Raw genomic sequence first — 23,759 nt, forward strand, 5'->3', positions numbered from 1 at the left:
CACACCCTGCCCCGGGGATGACGTCACAATTAGCGTAGGTGAAATGCAATTGAACCCAGCCCAAAGGGCTACACAACCGCACCCAAAACCGCAATTAATTATCCTTTAAAAATACATTAAATTCACAGAAAAACACATTCATACACACACAGAGAGTTCATGATTGCACTTGCTGATTTGCACTGACAAAAGATGATGGATCAAATCTAACTAGTAGCTGTTGAAATATAGAGTCTGAATTCTTTTGTGATCGCAGTTTCTTTTCTTTGACTCTATGGTGACCATCTTTGGGTTTAGCTTGAGTCACTCTCACACGAGCCCTAGGCCTCTGAGGACTTGTGGCTGCCTCTCTTTGTTGAGTTATAAGGTCTTCAAATAACATTCTGGTTGTAGAGATAGATGAGCTGAAAATGAACATGAGAAACTCTGAATAAATGTACACCCAAAATTAACTCAATTATTACGCTTAGCACACTTCACTGGTCTACAGGGAACCTAATTAGACTACCTTTGTAGCAATTGCTTGGGAGGGACTAAGGTTACTCTGTGTTGAGTATCTTCATGGTGGTTGTTGGGAACTGGAGCAGTCAATCTGAAAGTGGAACAGTTAACAGTTGCCAAGCACTTCAGTAAACAAACCATACACTAAATGGTGTTACAATTATTATTGTTTGCATACTCTATTTTGTACATTATGGATATGAAAAGTCCTATAAAGCATTAGTTTTGTAGATCACTATTCGCTATAACATGATTTTTGCTTGAGAGGAAACACAATGGAACAGGGAATCAGTATAATCTCACCTGCTGTTAGCTCTTGTGGGTGTGCCTACCTGCAAAGTGACCACACACATAACAATGGGCACAACAATAGATATAAGGAAGTAGAGCAGCAATGGAAACCCAGTACACACTGTACACAAACTACACAACACAGGTGTAACAACTTCTACTTCTACTCTACTATAAGGATGAATATTCTTTGCTGCTGCTTGATTAAAGAAACTAACAGAGCATGAATGATATTTAATTACTCCTAACTAAACCCATAGACACAGTTAATTAAAAGGTCAACTGCTTACAGTTGAAAATGCCCAGTGGATTGTAGCCTACATATCTTGTAACCCATCCTAAAGTGCATCTAGCAACTACAAGCATACACACACACAGATTTGTTGTTGCTTGCTTACCTACTCTCTCAGGTTACAGTTATTGTAGCCTAATCTGTTTGTGGTTTAGTTGCTCTGATAAACAGCAGTACATGTACAGTACAGTACAAAAGGATTTGAAGGCACACACTCACAAGGGCAAGACACATGAACCATTACTATCATTATAATTATAGTGAGGTACTGTTCATACAAACATGTGTATGAAAGTAGGGAAAACACTGCTGTAACAACTCTCCCAAAAAAATAGAAACTTAACAGCTAACATATTAGTAGTGTTAATCAACAGCAATTATCATATTTATCTGCTAAAGTGAAAGCTTTCTCATAGTCAGGCAACAACTAGAGAAAACAGCCACCATCTGATAGCTTTGTAACACCAACAAAATGTCAATTTTGGGCTACAAATGATTTATTTTAGCCAGCTATGCATATATACAGATTTCCTACAGATTCTATGGGAAGGGCATGTATACATCAGAGAACTTACTTGTGACAAATCTCCAGTGCTTTCTTTACAAGAATTACCTGTGGTGTGTGTGTGTGTGTGTGTGTGTGTGTGTGTGTGTGTGTGTGTGTGTGTGTGTGCGTGCGTGTGTGTGTGCGTGTGTGTGTGTGTGTGTGTGTGCGTGTGTGTGTGTGTGTGTGTGTGTGTGTGTGCGTGTGGAGCAGATAAGCATAAAGTAACTATTCCTTGCACTGTACATCCATCCATGCAGTACCTCAACATACAATTACAGTATACTATAATAATTTTATCTAAAATTGTGTAGCACTACACAAGCTCTGCTTAGAGACAATATACACCCACAAATTGAGTTAAGAAATTCCATACATTCTAGGCCAGCACTTGAAAGGCCCTTAGCTGGCGGTTTGTACATAATTATAATGGCCTCCACGGTCAACTACACACGTGGACACATGTGAGGGGTTGAAAAACCTAAAATGTGTAGGAGTTCACTAAGCAACCAACATGTTAAGTATGTGCCCCCAAAAATGCAGCAAACAAAAAACATGTACCTAATATAGCAGCTAGTTTCGCTGTAAGTAAATAATACTGCTTTCATGTGGGTCATTATAATCTCCATGCATTACTACACAATCAGCTCATAATATACATAGCTAGTGTCAATACATGTGTTAAAGTCATGTACTAAGACTATCAATAAAGTTTGGATCCAAGATCACCCTATATAATTATAAAGCTTAATGGGCCTCAAATTCTTCTCCATGTTTGGACCTGTGTTAGCAGGCCACCCTCTATAATACAGCCAGGTTAATGGGCCCCAAAGTCTCCATAGCATGTGTTTGGACCTGTGTTAGCATGCCACCCTCTATAATACAGCCAGGTTAATGGGCCCCAAAGTCTCCATAGCATGTGTTTGGACCTGTGTTAGCATGCCACCCTCTATAATACAGCCAGGTTAGTGGGGCCTAAAGTCTCCATAGTGTTTAGACCTGTGTTAGCAAAGCCACCTCTTTATTACAACCACTGCCAAAGTTCTTGTATGGGATATGGGACTTAATTAATTAATCTTATCAGCTCACAATCTACCACAGTACAAACATTATTACACACAACTTGTGTAAATTAGTTTGTAAATAGCCCATATGATGTGGTTAAACAAATTAATGACAAAAGCTGGACATCTGCTGTGTCAAAGGAAATGTTTTAGACACACATTTCTTAGGTCAAAGTTCAATATAATAAGGAATGTGTGTGTTTAAGACACACGGATGACACGCAGATGGCAGATGTCGTACCTCGATCCTCTGGATCACTTGAAATTAAAAAGCAACTCTAAGTGTGTAAAAACCAACATGGTGGTTGTTTGTGTTTATTAAAGGAGCATAAAAGCTTAGGATGAGTTAGTTGACTCACCTCTTAGCTTGGGGGCAGCTGGCTTGCTGCTTTGCTCTTCAGCTTTCTTTATCTCAATGCTGGCAATGGCACGTTGGTGGAGTTTCCAGCGAATACTACTCTTTCGACGAGCCTCTGCTGCATGTGTGTGGGGGGGCAGTACAGATGACATTTTCGCCTATATATAACATAATCCAGTGCTCTTTATAATTTTCGATGCTCTGTCAATCGTTATTTGTAGCTTTAATTGTTAGGATAATTAAAACAGTACTGTAGCTTTACCTTCCTGCTTCTTTTTTAGTTCTTTCCTGAGGCGTTTGACAAGTTGTTTGGCCAGCCAACCACGTACAACTGTGGTGTGTGCAAACATAAATTAATGCTTAATTTCACAAACAGTAGGAGATTTTGTATGACCCATACAGAGAAAGACTTGTGTGTACACAGCTAACTAACATGATTATTGTACAATTTGAAACCTTGTACCCCACTGGAGTTTACAGAATCTTTGTAACATGTGAATAAGGTTGAGCGCTGTGTGTTCCTTACATACGGGAAATACTCATACATTTGAAACAGACCACAGTGTGTACACATATTCCATATAAGGAACGTAACGCTCTACGCTTTTACTGGTGTGTTGCAAAGATTCTGCAAACTCGAGTATCTGACAAAAGATTGATGTCAAGTAAAGTAAGGTCAGTGGTACATCCGAATTTTTATTACTAGAAATGAGTAAGCAAAAGCCCATGCAGGGAGATTGATGCCAAGTGAGAACAGGGGACAGGGATAGTAGTCTAGGGTTGACCAATAACCATGATTACAGATGAAATGTATGTAGTCAACTCCACCAAAAAGTTCATAATTATGTACAATGCAAATAGGAAGAGTGAAACCTTGTAATTGGTATAGCTAGGGCACCTTTTTATAGACAAGTCAGGTTAAGTTAAGGAAGTCACCACAGGCAAGCAGGCACACAAGGCACACACAGCACCACAAGCAGGCACACAAGGCACACACAGCACCACAAGCACACATAGGGTGTCAACATTCTACTGGGAAATTACAGGCTATCAGTAGTGATGACTACACTATATCCAGGTGTGTAGGCCTCAAGGTGACCACTGAAGGACAATAGTCAGTAGTAAGTGGTGAAACTTGACACAGCAAAGGTGACCCAAACATAGCTACCAGCTACCACAGATAGGGGAAGTTAATCACCTACTCCATCACAAACCCAGCTCCCCCACACAGTGACACAGCTTAGTGACACCACATAACAGCAAACTACAGTAAGAATTGATTGGAAAGACAATTTCCAAAGAGAAAAGGCTCAGGCTGCATGGCATACACAGAGGAACACTTCACCACTATACACTATAACAAAATCTGTAAAAGCTAAAGATGGTCCAAGTCTGTTATAATTCTCTTACATTATTGTAGAAAATAGTTTGAGGGAAATATAAACTTGGGTAGTTAAATAACTCTTTAATTACATTCTGCAGAGCTAGTGTACCACTAGTATGTCTCACCAGCTTGGATCTTGAGAGATGCTAATAGTCTTCTATGGAGAGCGTGGAGATAACGAGAGCGAGCTATCCAACCACGAACAACTGAGTGGAAAGGAGGAAAAGATGGTAAATATTACAGCGCCAGGGTTTTTTGGGGGATTTTGGGGATGATAGCCCACAAAAGGGTATTGAATTTACCAGGTGACAGAACATTTCAAGCCAACCCACACTAAAAATAAACTCTGAGCGCAAAGAATTCTAGCACTCAAAAACTTTTCAGTTTTCAGAGAGGGCTTTTGGTTCTTTAAAAACTATGGAAATTGATGATTGGATGCTTGGGGGGTAACAAAGAAGGACAAGAGCTCACCGGCCTGTATCTTGATGGCACAGTGATTCCTATGCTCCACCATTCTCCTGGCATGTCTCCTGGCGAGGTATCCCCTGACAACTGCATCAAAACACACACAGTCACAATTAGATTTGCAAACGTAGTGTGTACAAATAATTATTTATTCCTTTGCCAATTTCTATATTGAAACGAATAAACCATTCTATGTGGTCACCCTATAAGCAGGTCACCCCTCTATAATACAGCCAGGTTAAAGGCCCCAAGGTCTCCATAGCATGTGTTTGGACCTGTGTTAGCAGGCCACCCTCTATAATACAGCCAGGTTAATGGGCCCCAAAATCTCCATAGCATGTGTCTGGACCTGTGTTAATACAGCCAGGTTAGTCTTCCCCAGGGTGACCACTAACTGTATCTACAGTCAAGCTTCAAGTACACCACTATAACCCTACCAGTTTGCATCCTGACAACCGCTCTCACTCTGCGTTCCTCCCTCAGCACAGCTGCCACTTTCCGCCCCCTCCACCCACGCACCACACGTTGGATATTTGTTGCCGAGCGATGATAACTGGCCAATAGCTGAGAGAGCCTGTCAACATGGTAGTACTTCAAGAACACCTGCAATGCAGGGAAGACTAATATATAACATGTTCGAATGACCAACAAAATATGGCTCATCTTCACTGGAAATCACCTAGGATACGGAGTGGATCAGTTCTGTTAACATTTGAGGGTATATACTGTTACAATAAAACAACCATTGGACACTACAGGCACTATAAAATTATATGCACATCATGTTCTGATTCTAATTCTTCTAAAGTTTTCGGACAATCCCAAATAAAAGTCGCTCAAGGTGTGAAGTTTAGTTTTTATCAGATTGGAGGGGGTTGCAATGTAGTTCTATAACTATACACATCCGTACCTTAGTTTTCCCAATGACCCATTTCTCCAGTCCTGCCTGCATGAGCAGCTGCACACAGTTGGTGGGACTAGGGGACACTCGTCCACTCAGTGGGTAGCTGATCACCTTGTACCTGTAGGGGTGTGTGGTTTAGGGGTGTGGTTTGCTAATGATGCTGTCTAATAAAGTAACCAGGGTATGTGCCCACACTAGCTGGTTGGTACTAACCACCTCTAGAGAAAAAATAACCTACGAGGCCTTAGTTCACTACTTGCTAGGTTATAAATGAAGCAAGTCTATGAAGACAGAGGATTGAATAGCCTCACATTTTGGGCACATTCCCTGAGTATTCTAAGCATTTATTCAAGAGCTACAATCAATCAAATACCAGGCACTATTTCATTTTTCAACCTAGCATTCAATATAGTTAATGGTATAACTGTGTGTGTGTGTGATATTGTATTTCAAGAAACAGATTGAGAGTTCAACCAACCTCTCAAGGAAATCGTCAAAAGGAATCCGATGTGAAAATCCCTGTTATACAAACAAACTCAATATATAAGCATAATTCACATGACATGACATAATGATCACATGACCCGCACCTCTCGTCTTATCCTGGTTGTCTCGAGTACCCCGGTGTACCTCAGTTGAACCATGACCTTGTCTGCCTGGAACTGACCAGGACTCTTCATCTCGTTCGGACGAATGCATCTAAATATGAGAATAAGCAATATTAAAACAACCATACTCCTATCTAGAACAACGGTTACACAGCTACCATGGCTACTATTAGCTAGCACAAATATACATTTTAGCAAACATGCAAAATAATGTTATAAATTACAGGACAAAATACTGTTATTGACAATCACTGCTCACAAGCTAGGTAAGTATTGAAAACCAACCACTCCATTAAATACACAAAACATTGTGCAACACTCAGTTTACCTTTATATATATAAAAGAGAGAGGAAACTCTAGTCTCTTTCAATTTGAGCATGCATTCAGTAGATGTGGTAAAGATCATCATTAATCAACATACGGTTTGTAGGAGATTGTAAGCTCTACAGTTTCAACGACCCTGTACCAGTTACACCAGCTCACCTCACAAAATGTGCTTTGCCTATGAGCATCTTTGACATGAGCTCCCTAAGTGAATTCTAAGAGTAGAAAAGCATATAATTGAGACATTGCACATCTACAAAATGACAAAGTGACAATCCTTGTAGGCTATGATATTTTCTTCGAGCTAGTTGATCGGCCACCTATAAATTGATTTGGTACTAGAATTACAATCCTAGCCCAAATAAACATAGAGATTGCACCCCTAGCACATATACACACTCACAATGAAGTAGGTGGAGACGGTCTGAGCTCTGTTGGTAGTGAGTGTCTCGCTGGATGAGAGGGGGGTGCGGTCACGAGGGCTGGTAGGCCGACGGAGGCGGAGCTTGTAACCACTGTTCCCCTGAGAGCAATGTGTGTGGAAAAATTAAAACTGGGAAATTATTAAAACTGAATGTGCAATAGGCTAACTGGGTATATATACACCGAAAAGTTGCACCAACGAAAATCAGGTTTTTTTACTTACAAATGGAGCTCGTCTGCTGAAAAGGGGCGTGGCAGATGAGGGACCTCCCCTCTTTGTTGCCGCACTCAGACTTCCAGTACGAGAGAGGGGCGTGTAGAACATGGAGTGGACAATCTCATTGGTCGATTCCCTCAGCAGCTTAGCAACGTCAGACTTGATAGTGTCTCTGTTCTTCTCCAGGAAACCAACAGTCTCGTAGGTCACCTTCAGAGGGGGGGGGTGCAAAAAACAAGTGATAAAGTAAATTAAGGTAGCCTTAAAAAATTGAGATGCGCAATGCAGTGTGCAAATCAAGAGCATAATTATTATACTGCATGACAAAGTTATACAGTCTTGAAAAAATGGTGCTCCGACGTATAGCTAAAGTACAATAAAATATGATGAATTATAGCAATTGCAACACTGTGACGCACAACCTGAACAATTGAAACTGATCAACCTCCATTAATTATTAATTATGGTACGACTTTACATCAGTGCATACACAGTATATATGCCGAGGAGTGCTTGATATTCATAACTTACAGGGCCAGCATAGTGTAGAATAGTGAATGTTGGACCTCCATCCTTCGGCTTCTTGTAGTAGCTAGAGGACTTGAAGTTGCTGTGAAACTTCTCTGTGCAATGTGACAAAGACATTAAGTATGATAATGCAGAAACTATAAAGACAACTAATCATACCAGCTAGCGAGAGATCGGTAGCTCTGGGGAACTTGCTCTCCTCGTCCAGCAAAGCCAGTAGACCAATCGGCCGCTGTACAAGAAAGCAATGTAGCATGTTAAAAAATATGTACGAACCAAATGGGCTGAAAAACACAGAATTGAGTTTGGATGGCCTAGCTACAAAGCATTTGTCATGGTTACTCTAACACTCTCCACTCACAGTGAGCAGTAGCTCTAGCAGTGGTCTGTTGTCCATGTAGGAGACGAGAGACAACCCAACTCCTTCTCTCTCGTACTCCTCCTGCATAGAATAGAGGTGTGCATGCATGGGTGTACCAAAAAAATTACAATACATAGCCCATAAGCACATTTATCGACCGGTCGTTCAATGTAGCTTAGAAAGCATTCTTGGATTAAAGCAGCACATGAAGTTTACAATGACAGCTATACTACACTGTGTATGTATGTATGCACATTACCTGTTCCCAAGCAAAGACTTGTTGGTTGAAGTAGAACTGGAGTTGCTCGTTGGCCACGTTGATGCAGAGTTGCTCAAACGAATTGGTTCGAATGTTCTCAAAGCCAAAGATGTCCAGAATACCAATATTCACTATCTTTGCAGAGCTATGGAAAAATTATGAGCATAGTGGGTAGAAAAATACGAGATATTCAGGGTTCATATAATAATTGGTAGCTCATGGCCAATTTGCTATAACAGTACTATATAATTATATATAAGGCATAAACCAATTTGCTTTTAAGGATAGAACCTATGAACAAAAACAGTATACCATATGGTTCACCTATCTTTGGGTGCGTCCAGGACTGGATTAATTTTGTTGACAATCCAAGAGAAGAGTCGACCATAGAGAGCCTTAGCTATAGCATCTCTTGTGTCCATGCTCTGCTCAATGGTGGTGGGCTTGACGATGATCTCACCGTGAGTCACCACTTGTGAGGAGATGAGAGATTGGTGGAGCTTGTCCGAGGATATATCAAGCAAGTACGCCACTAGGGGGGGGGGTCAATTATATATATTGTGCATATTAATGTTGTTTGAAAAAAATAGTATGCTGTTCAAATCAAAGTTATGGGCAGATGAAATTGATCAATTTTGACCAAAGGCAGGCTATGAGGAGAAAAATAGGTGGCTTTTGTTACGAGACTATGCACACACACACACACACACACACACACACACACACACACACACACACACACACACACACACACACACACACACACATAATACGTACCGTCTTCAATCTTGTCCATCTGGTTGATGGAGCTGACCTCCCCCAGATAAGAGTGGGTGTGTCCCTCGATACGAATGTCCCCGATATTGAGCACTGCAGCCAGTATACGACACACACACTCAAACTCCTGTAGAGAGGGTGTGTGTGTGGATGTGTGTGAAATTATCTTAACAGAAAAATAGATATTCGTATAATAACATAAAATTTTCAATGCATAGCAACACTGCATAGAACAGGAATAGCTCTATACTTAACCATATACGTGCCTTTGCTCGAGGCTTTTGAGCAATTGCAATCATATAATTAATGGTGGTCAGAAATTATAGCAGCAGTGCATGTAATCACTCACTGATTTGTTAAAGCCAAATAGTTTGAATGCACTGTCCACCAGATCAAACTTCTTCTTGAAGAGAGCATCTTTCTTCATGTTCACTTTGTGAGTGCCTCCTCGATGCTCCAGATACCTGCAAGAATATAGATTTTACGTACTTGTGTACTCAGTCCAACAATAAAAATTATGATGTACATGCAGCTTCACTTATTAACAGCTTTATAATTACAACTGCTTATACTTCTCACATATACGTACATTGGAAAGAAAAGAGGAGTGAGTCGGGAAGGAGGGAAAGTGTAGGGGAGAGTGGAGAAAAATAAAAGAGAGGCGTATAATGAAGAAAAGAGGATCGAGCAGAGAATGATAATTATGATCTATAGTACAAGTACATATAATTATACATACATACCTCATTTGGAATGAACACAGTGTAGCTACTCACTTGTGATGGTGGTGGATGGAGCTCAGTCTAAACTCCTTTAGTTGCTTACGAGCCGACAGTCCCGCGAGGAGGTAGTAAAAGATGTGAAAGTTTTTCTCTCGACGAGCTTGAGATACAACACGAGATTTCTCCAACAGATACTGCGATAGGTGTGCCCCGACCACCTGACCATCGGACGTGAACCGCAGCTCGAGGTACTTGCCAAAACGTGATGAGTTCTCATTGATAATTGTCTTGGCATTCCCAAATGATTCAATTAAAGGATTTACCTACACAGAGAGTAGTGCATGCATGGGAAAGACTGATATAGGCAACTTCATCACTCATAAACCTCACAGCTAATGAATTATTAATGCTAGACAGGACTTTTTTTTTCTACCAAGCGTTAAATCAGAGAAAAAAGCGACTTAAATTGTTTGCCTTTTAAAAAAACACAAGCATTCAAAATTTTATATACGTACCTTGAGTATCTTCTCCTCGAGGGACCTGGTCTTGGATCGGCCTAGTTTCATGAACTGCTGTACTAGGAGATTGGATGCCTCCGTCTTACCCGCCCCACTCTCACCTGACACCACACAGCACTGGTTCACACTGTCACGCCCCATCGCACGATATGCTGAGCCAGCCATCGCAAAGATGTGAGGAGGGAGGTGGCTCTGATGAGCGTGGCAGTAGAGATAGGAGAACTGTACAGTATATACACGTGTGTGTTGGAGGGGAGAGGGAAAGAGAGAATTTAAATTATAATTATAGGTTTGACTATAATAGGTGCAAAGGCTCTAGATAAAAGAAGTGACTACCGTGATATCATCTGAATTAAAACCAATATTTACTATAATTATTGCGAGACTATGTACGAAAAAACAAAAATGGATGCAAAATCCCGTCCAACTTAATTTTGTATTGTTTTATGGTACCTTCTCGTTATATATGTCGAGTTGCTGGAATGGGTTGATTGAGACGAGGATGTCCCCCACGTTGGTGTAGATGAGCTTCCTCTTGTAACGCTTCCACAGCTGGGACACTATCACATTCTACAACGGGGGGGGGTGTGGTGTAAAGATACAGATAAATTCCTAACTCCTATGCAATATTTGTATTCCTACTGATTGAACATTTTAGACCTAAGTAAACAGGGAGGGTCAAATTATTTATGTAACCCATGTGTAATGTACGTACGGGCGTGTGGAGTTGGGGTGCATGGGGATGGTGCAAACATTATGTTCCTATACAGTGTTTACAGCCTATACTCTAATTGTAACTCAAGAGAATAATTATATCGAATTTTAGACCTACGTATAATTATGTAAAATAGTAAGGGTATATAGAATTATATGCAGCCCAAAATAATAATACAAGACTTGTGAGATCAATACATAGCAACAATCTTAGTCCTATAATAATATAGCTGGCGCATGAGTAATACGTACTTACCTCATCAATGAACTCCAGAGTGGCGAGATCGTCCACCGTATTAAGAGTAGACACTGTAGCCAGGCTCCTCCTAGAGAACGCAGAGAGAGAAAACTTAGACAGTATTCTGAGACTATGCAAACGCCATGCACAACAATTGTGTGTATTTTGATAGCACTAGAGTCCACATGCAGCTACGTATTGTTAGTTGAAAAATAGTACTAATTTCACTGGATTTTGTCCGACTGACTCACTTGGTAGTATCCACAGTGGAAATGGAGGTGGTGCTCTCATTGAGCACTGACTCTGTTTTGTGTCGGAGGGTGTCTATCACACCCATCAGCTTACGACGAATCTGTGCATGCATGGACAGTGTGTGTGTGCATAGTGTAGGATTAATGTTAATTAAAGGATGCCTATAATTATATCGCAGACATCAGGCCCTGATCCATGGGAGGGAAATACAGGGCAAATCTCCTCTCTCCTTGTTCAACAACTAGTCGAATATTACGATGAAGTTATAGTGAATGTAGAGGCTCAACAATATCTATGACATAATGTCTGCTCATGCATAATTACATCTAATGACATAATGTCTGCCCATTATTACTGCACGAATCCTTCACTCACAATTCTTGGTTCTCTGGGCACATAACGGACAAAGTTGTGAGAGAGCAACTTGACAGTGGTGGGTCGTTGTTCATAGTCCTTGTGCACACACCTATACATGCAGGTACAGTGGGATTGTCTACACGCATTCAAATACTATATGTAAAGGGGTGGCCTGATGTTATACTGGTGGAGACTTTGCGGCCCATTAATCTGGCTGTGTTATAGAGGGTGGCCTGCTCTTAGTAATAGACCGGTTTCAGTGCACAGGTAACTCACTGTGTAATGAAGTCGTTGAGATCGTTGGACCATTCTGATGGTTTCTGAACTGTTGGAGACTTGTTTCTGTTGTAAAATGTTCATTTTAGTATAGAGGTTACGTACACAAAACAAAGGTACTGATGAATAGTCTGTACAATGGATATCATGTGGATCCAATGTTAAAAATTTTATGATTTTCTGAAAGCTCAGAAAAAGATCTTTCAAATGGTGTCATCAAACTTCGTATTTGATAGATAAAAGTATTTGCCAATTTGGCGATACCATGGATTATAGCCCATGGTCCAAGGCCGAATTTAGGCTCCGAAGAAGTTTTGGATTGAAACACATCATTTGAAAGGTCTCTTTCTAAGCTTTCAGAAAATTAGAATATTTTTGACATTGGATGAACGGTACTCAAGTTAATGGCTGTTGAAAGATGTTCCCCCTCCACAATTTAATCAATGGTTCGGGGACTCTTTCAGCTGCTATAACTTAAATTCTGTGGATCTAATGTCAAAAATTTTATGATTTTCTGAAGTCAGAAAAAGACCTTTCAAATGGTGTCATCAAACTTCGTATTTGATAGATAAAAGTATTTTCTGATGCCGAAAAATGTCAAATTTAGGCTCCGAAGAAGTTTTGGATTGAAACATATCATTTGAAAGGTCTTTTTCTAAGCTTTCAGAAAATTAGAATATTTTTGACATTAGATGAACGGTACTCAAGTTAATGGCTGTTGAAAGATGTTCCCCCTCCACAATTTAATCAATGGTTCGGGGACTCTTTCAGCTGCTATAACTTAATTCTAGTATTTAGAGGGTCCAAAGAACTGGTTGTTTGAAGCAGCTAACTAGCTAGACATGTACTGGGTTCCATGCAATAATTAGATAAGTGGAACATGTACGTACGAATTATCAAAAATGGAGCCTGATACATGCCTGTATAAACTGTCGTGCTAACAGGGGAACAAGATCTACCCATGATCCCACGCATGTATTATTAGCAGTTATGCAGTTGAGACTATTAATGTATAGGCTGTACTATTGCGAAGAATTGGACTCACTTTGGTATCTTGAGCAGAGCTCTCATTGGGTTTTCCCCGAAGAGAGGTGGTGTACTGTCCGCTATCTCAATAGCCGTGATGCCTAGCGACCACACATCCGCACGAGAGTCATAGTCACAGTCCATCTGAGACTCACATGCTATCACCTGCAGTTAGTGAAGAACATGCATATACTGTAGTAATAGTAAAGGTAATATTCTTGGGAGAAATATAAGTAACCACAAATTTCGCGCACCGGCCTCATACAATAGCAAAGGCTGGATTTTAAGCATAATTATTATACAATAAGCTAAATCACATAAAGTGTACCTCTGGGGCCATCCAGTACGGTGTTCCAACGGTGGTCCTTCTCTTACCAGTGGGACTGTCTATCACAGCCGAGATACCTAGAGTATAAAGAGTACAATTATTAATAATAAAGTTCTACGACACGTTTTATTTGAGTTACTTACCGAAATCGATGAGCTTGACTCGAGCATCGCTAGTAAGAAGTACATTCTGTCCTTTGACGTCACGATGCAGTATACAAGCCGAGTGCATGTAAGACAAACCAGCTAGTACTTCTCTGAGTATGTAAGAAATGGTGTCTTCAGATAATCTCTCTCCCTTCTCTTTCATCTCTTTGACTAGATCTGTTACCGAGCCTGCTGAACAGTGCTGTGTGTGTGTGTGTGTGTGTGTGTGTGTGTGTGTGTGTGTGTGTGCGTGCGTGCGTGCGTGCGTGTGTGTGTGCGTGCGTGTGTGCGTACGTGTGTGTGTGTGTGTGTGCGTGTGTGTGTGTGTGCATGCGTGTGTGTGTGTGTGTGTGTGTGTGTGTGTGTGTGTGTGTGTGTGTGTGTGTGTGTGTGTGTGTGTGTGTTGTCACTCACTAGTCATCAAAATTAACGACGTCACAGTTCTCACCTCCATAACAATCCATAACTGATCATCTGCTATGGAATCTTTTTTCACAAAGGCACCGTAGAAATTGATAATGTTTGGGTGATGGGAATGGTTCTCAAAAACGTTTAACTCTGCTCTAATGTCATCCTCTTTGTCTAGTATGGCCTCCATCACCTTTATAGCAGCAACCCCCCCCGTCTGCACGTTGCGAGCTTTGAACACTTCTCCATAGTTGCCTTCTCCTGTGTGCATAGGAATACAGTAGTGTAGTAGAAACAATGGCCACAGTTAGTAGATCTACTATAGTCTAATAGTCTATATAGCTATTATAATTTATCACTCATGCAAGATCTAGCACTTCTCCATAGTTCCCTTCTCCTGTGTGGGAAATACAGTAGTGTAGTAGAAATGATGGCCACAGTTAGTATAGATCTACTACTATAGTCTAGCTATTATATACCGTATATATATGCTATTCACTCATGCTAGATCTAGTCTACACACAGGCTAAGATATCAATCACCACTTTTTTGCAAGGGAAAACTTTGAAGCTAGATCTAGCTCAGTAGAGCTACCAACCTGAACCAATCTTACCAATGACTTCTACTAGTTCCCATTTCCCCGTTGGACTTGGTAAGTCCTTGAGTACTTGCAAATTATCCCCAAACATCTTTGACAAAGAACTTTGCTGCGAGCGTGAAGAGGGTGTGTCTGCTATGCTGCAGAATTTGAGGGGGTGGGGCTGCTCTAGTTAACTTCGATTTTGTTCTAATAGAACGCTTTGCTGTCAGCCTGGGTTAGATCAACTCTTCACAATTGAAATCAGGTGATCTTTCCTATAGATCTACAATAACCACTCTCACAATGATTCATGTTGGCTATAAAATGCAGTTTTTCACAAAACTCAGTCAATACAACTGAGATAGTTACAGAAAAATACGTAAAATGGAGAATAATTAATCCTATACTGAATATACAAAAACTGATTATTAAATGGTGCAATTGATTATTGGTAGCGACTCCAAGGACATGATGGCACCTCTTTAAACTCTGACATGTCCAGCCATTCCACTGGGTTTCCATAGAGACCAATATGGTTGATCACTGTGGTGGCCTTGTTACCTTGATTGTCCTTGACAAAGATCTACGTTGGCATTTGTATGTATGTATGCATGTTTGATCAGTGTGTGCTTAGAACGTAAACTTATGTAGACAACAGTATAACAAAGCAGGCTACATAATTACCGTTAGATTCTTGACATTATGATACTTGACAAAGTTTAGCTGGATTGACGAATCGTGAGCAACATCCTCTTCGGAAAGTCTGAGAGAGCAGAAGCGATTAAGAGTGTATAATTATGCATGGATAATAATTGCTATAGGCTTACTCAAGCTCTTCCACTGGAGCTCTTTGTTGTGCTTGGTCAAAGTCCAGTGTGATTGGCTATAATACATATATTTTTATGTTAGGATAATTATACGCTGATCAATGCTATCATTGTAAGCCTAATTTACCCAACAATGCATGGCTTTTGCATGTTCATGACAGCTGTAATAAGAAATTGACTATAGTTACATATACCTGGTTGATAAAGAGCCTCAGAGTCTTTGGAGCACATCCATCCAAGGGCCCTGTCAGCTGAATTGAGTGGAGCTTTACGGGGCTTTGAAATTCAAAGGAGACGATCAGCTGTTCATCACAATCTGACTCGAGATACTGCAACGATCCAGGTTTAAGTGCGTGTGTGAAAGGGTGATCATCCATTTCATTCAAGCATTCGCATTTTCTGCAGTCCAGAAAGTTTTTCAGGTTTTGCTGCAGTTAATGACAAAAGTAAACACCTGTATAAAGAAGCTGTCACTCTTGAAAGCTATAGCTTTACAGATATCAGTATAATGATGATATAAACTCACTTGCTCTGGAATACTGATTTCATCAAGTACCTGTATATGACAAATTAAGTAACACAATTATTTTACTACCATTCATTATAAGAACATGAATTGCTTACATTTTCATCATAAATTCTTTCTCCTCCAATATCCAGTCGTTCAATGTTGCGAGAGTGGCAAAAGATCTCAATAGGCACCCGCTTGATCAAAGACAGTAAACCTACTTCAAATTGCACTGGGAGCCACCATTCAATAAGGATCGACCCCGTCTTAACCTTATGGAGCAATAGGGCGCAATCAGACAAGTGATAAGCTGCGCAGAAGTCCTTGTGTAACTGGTGAAGGTTTTCAAGAGTGTAATGAGAACCATCTTTGTCAAGTTTTGCCTTAAGTTTAACGAATTTACTTTCTGCTTCCGACATTACTTTTTCGTCACAATCAGCCCCCCGTATCTCAACAAATCTACTCACAGTTGTTCGCTCCCGAAACGATTTCATGTTTTTATCGTATTCTTCCATTTTTAACTTAAGCTTATCACTGGCTAACTTTTTAATCAAATAGAGCAACAAGCTGTAATTGATATATGACCAGTAAGTGTTTAATTTATAGAAAAGTTCTTCGATATCATTATCTTTGAACATTTTATCCGTAACAATCGCTGTCACAAATGTTTTATGCTCAGGCTTAATATCCTCAGGCAAGACACTGACAAAGTGCTTAACCTTTGAAAGTTTTTCTTTGCCGCCTTTTATCTTTGTATCAAGCTCTTCTTTAAACTCAAAGGTCAGTGTACGAAATTCGTCGTCAAATTCTTCTATCTGTAGTCTAATTTCCTCAACAGTGAGAAATTGAACTGATGGTGGATGTGGATGCATGGGGGTTGATAATAACAAGATGGGCTGGCAAAAATTAATGTCTGTGATGTAATTACCCTTATCTATATAAGCGTAATAATTATATGCAAACTTTACGCTGCATTAATTTACGGCTAATTAGAGTCCCAAAGACATCGATATTTTTCCTATGCATGGACTGTCACACAATTGTATCATATGGTTGCTTCACTAAAGATCGAAGGCTTAAATTTGAAGTTTTATGCAACTATTACCAGGCTTACCATGCTGTCTGCCCGTGCACATCCATGCATAATTATGAGTATAATCTTTATTGAGAGTATAGCTATAGGAACCAGTGACGTATATCAAATGGTATTCATAGCTGTCTGTAACCAATTATCAGTTGAACTATAAGTGTCCTTGTGCAATTCCACTATCGAGAAACCACTTGGCTGCCGTGTCAAACTACTGCATGTGTAAAACGCCCACATCTCAAGTGGCCTATACAACCGCAATCAAAACAGTGTGGTTAATTACATGCATTGAGCTAGCTCTTGCACAACAAGGCCTAAGCAAAGCAAATATGTGGCTAATAGCTCTTGCCAAGAGTGCATTCATGCGTTCCTGCTCTTGCACAATGCCTAAGCAAAGTAAAAAAAGAAACACAGCAAAGCAACTGCATGTGTAGAAGTCGCCAAAAAGCTTGCCACTGAAAATAATCTAGCATTATAAAATTAACTGAAGAAGTACAGAAGTACCACAACTATAGAGATGTACTGAGAGAAAACAGGCTTTTAATTATGGTTTGGTGAAGCTAGGTAACCACAGTTTATATTACTATTAGTGTTTGTGGCATATAATAACGAATTTATATGTTATATAGTTAGAACATGGGCATGAGGTATCTATGTGTTATAGTGTCCCAAAGTTCGAGGGCTTTAGCCCGAGGGATGAGGGACACTATAACCATAGATACCGAATGCACATGTTCTAAATCAGTTAGATCCCAAAACCTATTGGCTACTAGAAATGCACTAGCTTAGCAACAGTTAACCTATATAAACAGCCAACCTAGCAACTGCATCATTATTCTTTTGAAAACTAATATCTGAAGTTGGCATCTCTGTGTCTCTACTAAATCTGTGGTCTCTATTCAAGTCAACCCTGTTCCTCCACCTCAGTTTGATGGACAAAATTATAGTCCTAGTTCCACCCACAAAATGGAAACATCCAGCTCCTCCCCCAGTTTTGCAGCAAACAAGCCCAGCACACTTCCCAAGAAACGAGCGGCTCGTACTACTCCTCACAAAGCGAAAGGAAGACACCTAAGCTATAATTTGCAGCAAACAAGCCCAGCAAACGAGCGACTCCTATACTACTCTTGAACAAAGCGAAAGGAACTTTAGGAAGAAGCCAAAGCTAGAATCCCAGCACTTCCATACATCCAGCTCCTCCCCCATGCAGCCTTGCAGCAAAAAAGCATAGCACACTGCCCAAAAAACGAGCGTCTCCTACTACTCTAGAACAAAGCCAAAAAAAGAAACTAGAACTTCTCTCTTTCATTCTATAGTTCTGTTATTATATTACTAGACTAGACAAAGCATCTAGCTACAATAATTTTTATTTTTATGTTATTACATGTGTATCTTCTTGTAAATCACAATACAATGTACAATGTTGTAGTTTGTAGCCCAGAGCAATCTATAGTACCGGTACTATATAGCTCATAGTTCCCTGCTAAATACACTCAAATGGGATCTAGTGTGTATAGTAGTTGCTTACTCCTCTTCGTGTACTCCTGATTAAGGCCATAGCTCAATAAGTGCATGTATTGTGGAATTCTGAGGGAGTCACCAATGTATTGATAAAGGGTCAAGGTTTATTACATTCATCAACTCTAGCTGGGGCATCAGTGGCGGATCTAGGATTCTTGAAAGGGGGGGTTCCAGTAGCACAGTCAGTTGAGCGGGACAAAAACTCTAAATTTTACCTTAAAAAAAGGTCGTCACTTCTACTAAACAATCAGTATGCACAATACATTACCTGTCAGCACTGCAGTAATTTTAACAGTCTGCATTCAGCCTTTTAGTCACTAAAACTGCACAAACAAGCCTTCACATGCAGGACTTGCAAGAACTAAAAGTAAGTGATAAGTGCATATAGAAAAACTAGCTATATAGCTAGTGCCTAGTCTATAGTAGTAGCTTCAGCCTCCCACTCACTTATGTCTCAGAGGGGGGTTCAATTGAACCCAAAGAACCCCCTCTGGATCCGCCACTGGGCATATACTTTGCTGATTAATTATAGCCAGTGTGTCTATTTGTGGTTGCTAAGCTGTGCGTGTGCACGTCTACCTGCTGATTCAGTATCAGAGAGTTGAGTTTCAATCAGGATGGATTTATTGTATACACATACCTTGTGGTCGGGGGTCAATAGACGCATCACTTGTGGGTATTTCTGCTTCAAGTTCCTGAATGTACTTTCCAGCTATAATGATGATAACAATTCTTACTTGAAATCTGGTATGCATGCACGCACCACTTACCTAGTTTTGGACAAAGAGATTTCGCCAGTAAATAATACTTCTCTTTACAAAGAATTTTGATAAATTGAGGGAAGTTTTGTGCCGGAAAAAGCTTGATTTGGGCCTCAACTGCCGATAGTAGTTGCAAGGCACGTTTGCACGATGGATGAAAGTCATTCGCTGCATTGTCCCGCACTTCAGCTGTTACCAGACCAACATCATGAAGTCTTTCACCAAACGTTGTAGGGTAAGTGATTCCTTGTGCTAAGTTGAAGAAGTTCCTCCGAAAAACAGCAGCCTCATCATTATCATCTATACAAGATGACAAATATGGGCATTATCAACTAAAGCGCCACATGCAGAATCGATATTTCAACATAATTATTATATAAACTACTGATTTTGAGGAAATTCAATTTTAAAAGGTTCTGTCCACTTACACGTAAGAATTTCAATTTTGAGACTAACTTTATAGGGTTGTTATCAGGGGCCCTGTAATTTACAACTTACGAGTCTTTTCTTCCCCCATAATTATATAAGTGTTTTTGACCGGCAAGACTTGTTTCCTTATTGTTATAGGTAACTGTAAATGTGACAATGAAAGCTGACAAAGAAAACTGACAAAGTGCTTAACCACTGAAAGTTTGTCTTTGCCGCTTTTTATCTTTGTATCAAGTTCTTCTTTAAACTCAAAGGTTAGTGTACGAAATTTGTCGTCAAATTCTTTTATCTGTAGTCTAATTTCCTCAAAACAGTGAGAAATCGAGCTGATAGTGGATCTATAATTATGTGGATGCATGGGGGTTGATAATAACAAGATGGGCCGGCAAAATGTCTGTGATGTAATTACCCTTATGTATAATAATTATATGCAAACTTTATGCTGCATTAATTTACGGCTATATAATTAGAGTCCCAAAGACATTTATTTTTTCCATATGCATAGACTGTCACACAATTGTATCATGCATATGGTTGTTTTACTAAAGATTGAAGGCTTAAATTTGAAGTTTTATATACCTGCAGGCTTATACCATGCATGTAGCTGTCTGCTCGTGCACATCCATGCATAATTATGAGTATATTATTATATATACTTAGTAAGCATCTTCATTGAGAGTAGTTATTGGGGCGAGCGTAGCGAGCCTTATCTTAGTGACCTCGGTAGACAATTTCTCTGTATGTATGTATGTATGTATGTATGTATGTATGTATGTATGTAATGGTACGTACGGTACGGCCTGATAGCTGGTTTTTACACACGCAGTCCTTACCAATTTCTTGTATTTTGCACAACTGGAGGCATAAGAAAAAGTTGCATAAAATGAATCCTGACAACGAACGCAAACAAGAAAGGCTTTGAATAAGGAGGGATCGAGAGAGACAAGCAAGAGCCCAAGAAACAGCTGACACAGAGACTCCTGAGGCCAGGCAGGCACGCCTACAGCAAATGGCTGCTTCCACCCAAACCAGCAGAGCTTCAGGTAAGTACAGGCGGCGTAAAGGTGAGTGTAATTTTCATTACAGAGACTCCTGAGGCCAGACAGGCACGCCTACAGCAAATGGCTGCTTCAACTCAAACCAGCAGAGCCTCGGGTAAGTGCCACTTGTCAGTGGCGTTCATGATGATAAGCCAGTGTTTTTTTTTCTACAGAGACTCCTGAGGCCAGACAGGCATGCTTGGAACAAGACAGGCATAGGTATTCACAACACATAGATGTGAACCACCTGTACTGCTAACACGCTCGCCCCATGACACCTTGTGTCACCCTAGTATAGCTGTCTGTAACCATTATAATTGTCAGTTGAACTTATTATGGGAATTCCATGCACTATCGAGAAACCACTCGGCTGCCGTGTCAAACTACTGTAGCGTGTAAATCTATTATATATTAAGGCCATAGCTCAACAATCTTGTATTGTGGAATTCTGAGTGAGTCACCATGCAGTGTATTGATAAAATGTCAAGGTTTACAACTCTATAGCTGGGGCATATACCTTGCTGATTAATTATAGCCAGTGTGTCTATTTGATGGTTGCTAAGCTGTGCGCGTGCACGTCTACCTGCTGATTCAGCAGTATAAGAGAGTTGAGTTTCAATCAGGATGGATTTATTGTATGCACGTACCTTGTGGTCGGGGGTCAATAGACGTATCACTTGTGTGTATTTCTGCTCCCTGAATGTACTTTTCAGCTATAATATATAATGATGATAACAATTCTTACTTGAAATCTGGCATGCATGCATGCACTTACCTAGTTTTGAACAAAGAGATGTCGCCAGTAAATAATAGCACTTCTCTTCACAAAGAATTTTGATAAATTGAGGGAAGTTTTGTGCCGGATAAAGCTTGATTTGGGCCTCAACTACCGATAGTAGTTGTAAGACACGTTTGCAAGGTGGATGAATCTCATTTGCTGCATTGTCCCGCACTTCAGCTGTTACCAGAAAAGCAGCATAAAGTCTGGCACCAAACACTCCAGGGTCAGTGATTCCTTGTGCCAACTTGAAGAAGTTCCTCCGAAAAACAGCAGCCTCATCTTTATCATCTATACAAGATGACAAATATGGGCATTATATCAACTAATGTGCCACATGCTATTATGAGACATCAACATCTTTTGGATCCCCCTGTTTTACAGTATTCCTAAGGAAGCCAAACTAGTCTCTTCACTAACAACCATGGTCAATAAGCTTTGCATGAAAGCAAAAAATTTCAAGTGAAAGTGTTTTGTTTGCAACTGATTTTAGTGATTGCGGTGGATGTTATGAGACAGGGGAGGTATTACGAGACACCATTGTAATTAACACTAATTGACTATGTCTGGCATATCTTGAAATACAGTCCTCCTTCTCCTACAAAAACAGTTACTCTTGTGGTAACAGATACCAATGAATTTACTATAAATTATTTCTCACCCACTTAAATACTTAATTGGAGAAAGCATTTTAATTGACCGTATACACTTCAATCATTGAGGCTGATAGTCAACAAAAATTAAATCCGTGAATTCTTTTTATAATTCTATCATCATTGACAGTGACTAATCTGAGCATTTACGAATCTTTTTTTCGATCCCCTATAATTATAAATTATAAATCAGTTATTTTTTGACCGGCAAGACTTGTTTTTCCTTATTGTTATAGGTAACTGTAAATGTGACAATGAAAGCTGACATCAAGTCGTTTGTTATCACTGACAGGAATAGGGTTATTTATGAACTGTTTATTTAATAGTGTTAGTCACATTATTTTGTTGGAGTTATAATTAGTGGTTATTTATATAAATTATATTCATGCATATAGCTATAATTATGCATGTATAGGCAGACCACAGTATAATTATTTATACCTTTGTTGGATACGAGCCTTAGTTGAATGATTGAGCCATCGGACACAGCGTAGTTAGAAAGTTTCTTGTCATCTTTCATGAGTTGCCCGGTGTGCGTCAGCTCTTGTTGGTCCTCGGCAAATCCAACTTGAGAGAAGATAAATTCTTTCACTTTCTTTACAGTGTCATCTTGTCGAACCTTCCAAGATATGGAGCACTGGAAGTCACAAGCAGACTCCAATACCACTGTTATATTACACTTGATATCCATGTACACTTTAAGCAGTGAATCTTAGCTGCATGCAACAGACAACTGAAAGCAGAGTTTGACCACCAACTATCTATGGTTTGGCTGATGGGGGCTGATATTTCTAATGCGCATGCGCCATGTCACACTTTGGATAGTGTGGGAGGAGCTCCTTTCCAGAGCTAGTAGAGTAGGTCGCCGAACTCTGTCAGACATCAAATTGCGTCAGGTAAAAGGGCGTGTAACGCACAAACAAAACAAGACTGCTAATTACACACACTAACAGATGGCCATGGGCCTATTATCCAGCGAAAACTTGGATAGGCCAAGTCGCTTCCAGTCCTAGCAGTGATAACTTGAAAAAAACTACTGAATTTTTCGATTTTTGTCAGAACGTACCGATCCCCGTTTTTGCCAAACTACACAGCTAGAGCTAACTGACACAAGCTGAGTTGTTTACTAGTTTACTAGTTTTTTCCCGTATTAATTTTAACAAATATTTGTCTCCTGTGAAGCTGTGGCTTATGCTTTCTATTGCGTTGTCGAGAAGACTTGCTGGCTAGCTGTGGCCCTCTATGGTGTTGTCGAGAAGGCTTGCACACTAGTCTGAAGCCAGAAGAAG

The 23,759-nt window shown here is 40.1% G+C and overlaps 1 protein-coding gene and 1 long non-coding RNA gene across 5 annotated transcripts in view; one reads left to right on the forward strand and one right to left on the reverse strand.

Annotated features, from left to right (window-relative positions):
- Nucleotides 1–81: 81 nt before the first annotated feature.
- On the reverse strand, nt 82–23,255 carry LOC135337481 (myosin-IIIa-like). 4 transcript variants are annotated; one of them, XM_064533413.1, is made up of 38 exons: nt 22,912–23,255; nt 21,815–22,108; nt 21,687–21,752; nt 19,580–19,870; nt 19,450–19,521; nt 14,327–14,547; nt 13,876–14,080; nt 13,733–13,809; nt 13,424–13,569; nt 12,379–12,444; nt 12,121–12,211; nt 11,745–11,845; nt 11,512–11,581; nt 10,995–11,111; nt 10,539–10,763; nt 10,078–10,346; nt 9,651–9,765; nt 9,302–9,428; nt 8,849–9,056; nt 8,525–8,669; nt 8,266–8,346; nt 8,064–8,136; nt 7,908–7,999; nt 7,383–7,586; nt 7,140–7,259; nt 6,896–6,951; nt 6,394–6,502; nt 6,282–6,322; nt 5,810–5,921; nt 5,337–5,502; nt 4,906–4,986; nt 4,560–4,640; nt 3,313–3,381; nt 3,052–3,165; nt 1,660–1,697; nt 805–833; nt 509–592; nt 82–404 (listed from the first exon to the last, which is right to left on the reverse strand). In XM_064533413.1, exons 1-38 carry the CDS (start codon nt 23,159–23,161, stop codon nt 158–160), a joined length of 4,953 nt encoding a protein of 1,650 aa, XP_064389483.1. In that variant the 5' UTR covers nt 23,162–23,255; the 3' UTR covers nt 82–157. The 4 variants fall into 4 exon arrangements, with proteins under 4 accessions (XP_064389483.1, XP_064389482.1, XP_064389484.1 ...); XM_064533412.1 differs by having other exon boundaries at nt 3,052–3,168; XM_064533414.1 differs by lacking the exon at nt 21,687–21,752 and having other exon boundaries at nt 3,052–3,168.
- LOC135337530 (uncharacterized) overlaps nt 20,823–23,759 on the forward strand; it is an 8,543-nt gene continuing 5,606 nt past the window's right edge. Inside the window, exon 1 of the long non-coding RNA XR_010395159.1 lies at nt 20,823–21,042. This is a non-coding gene — a long non-coding RNA (uncharacterized LOC135337530). The remainder of the gene's footprint in view (nt 21,043–23,759) is intronic.

This window comes from Halichondria panicea, chromosome 6 (genome assembly GCF_963675165.1).
Source record: "Halichondria panicea chromosome 6, odHalPani1.1, whole genome shotgun sequence".
In the NCBI taxonomy this organism is placed as follows: domain Eukaryota; kingdom Metazoa; phylum Porifera; class Demospongiae; order Suberitida; family Halichondriidae; genus Halichondria; species Halichondria panicea.

Excerpts from the sequence above, each read along its gene's own strand:
- LOC135337481 (XM_064533412.1), bottom strand. The coding sequence starts at position 23,161 with ATGGATATCAAGTGTAATATAACAGTGGTATTGGAGTCTGCTTGTGAC. Across the intron at positions 14,548-19,449 it reads TATTGACCCCCGACCACAAG|GAGAAGGCAACTATGGAGAA; the intron begins GTATGTGTATAC and ends CTATGCACACAG. Across the intron at positions 5,922-6,281 it reads TTTGACGATTTCCTTGAGAG|GTACAAGGTGATCAGCTACC; the intron begins GTTGGTTGAACT and ends ACACCCCTACAG.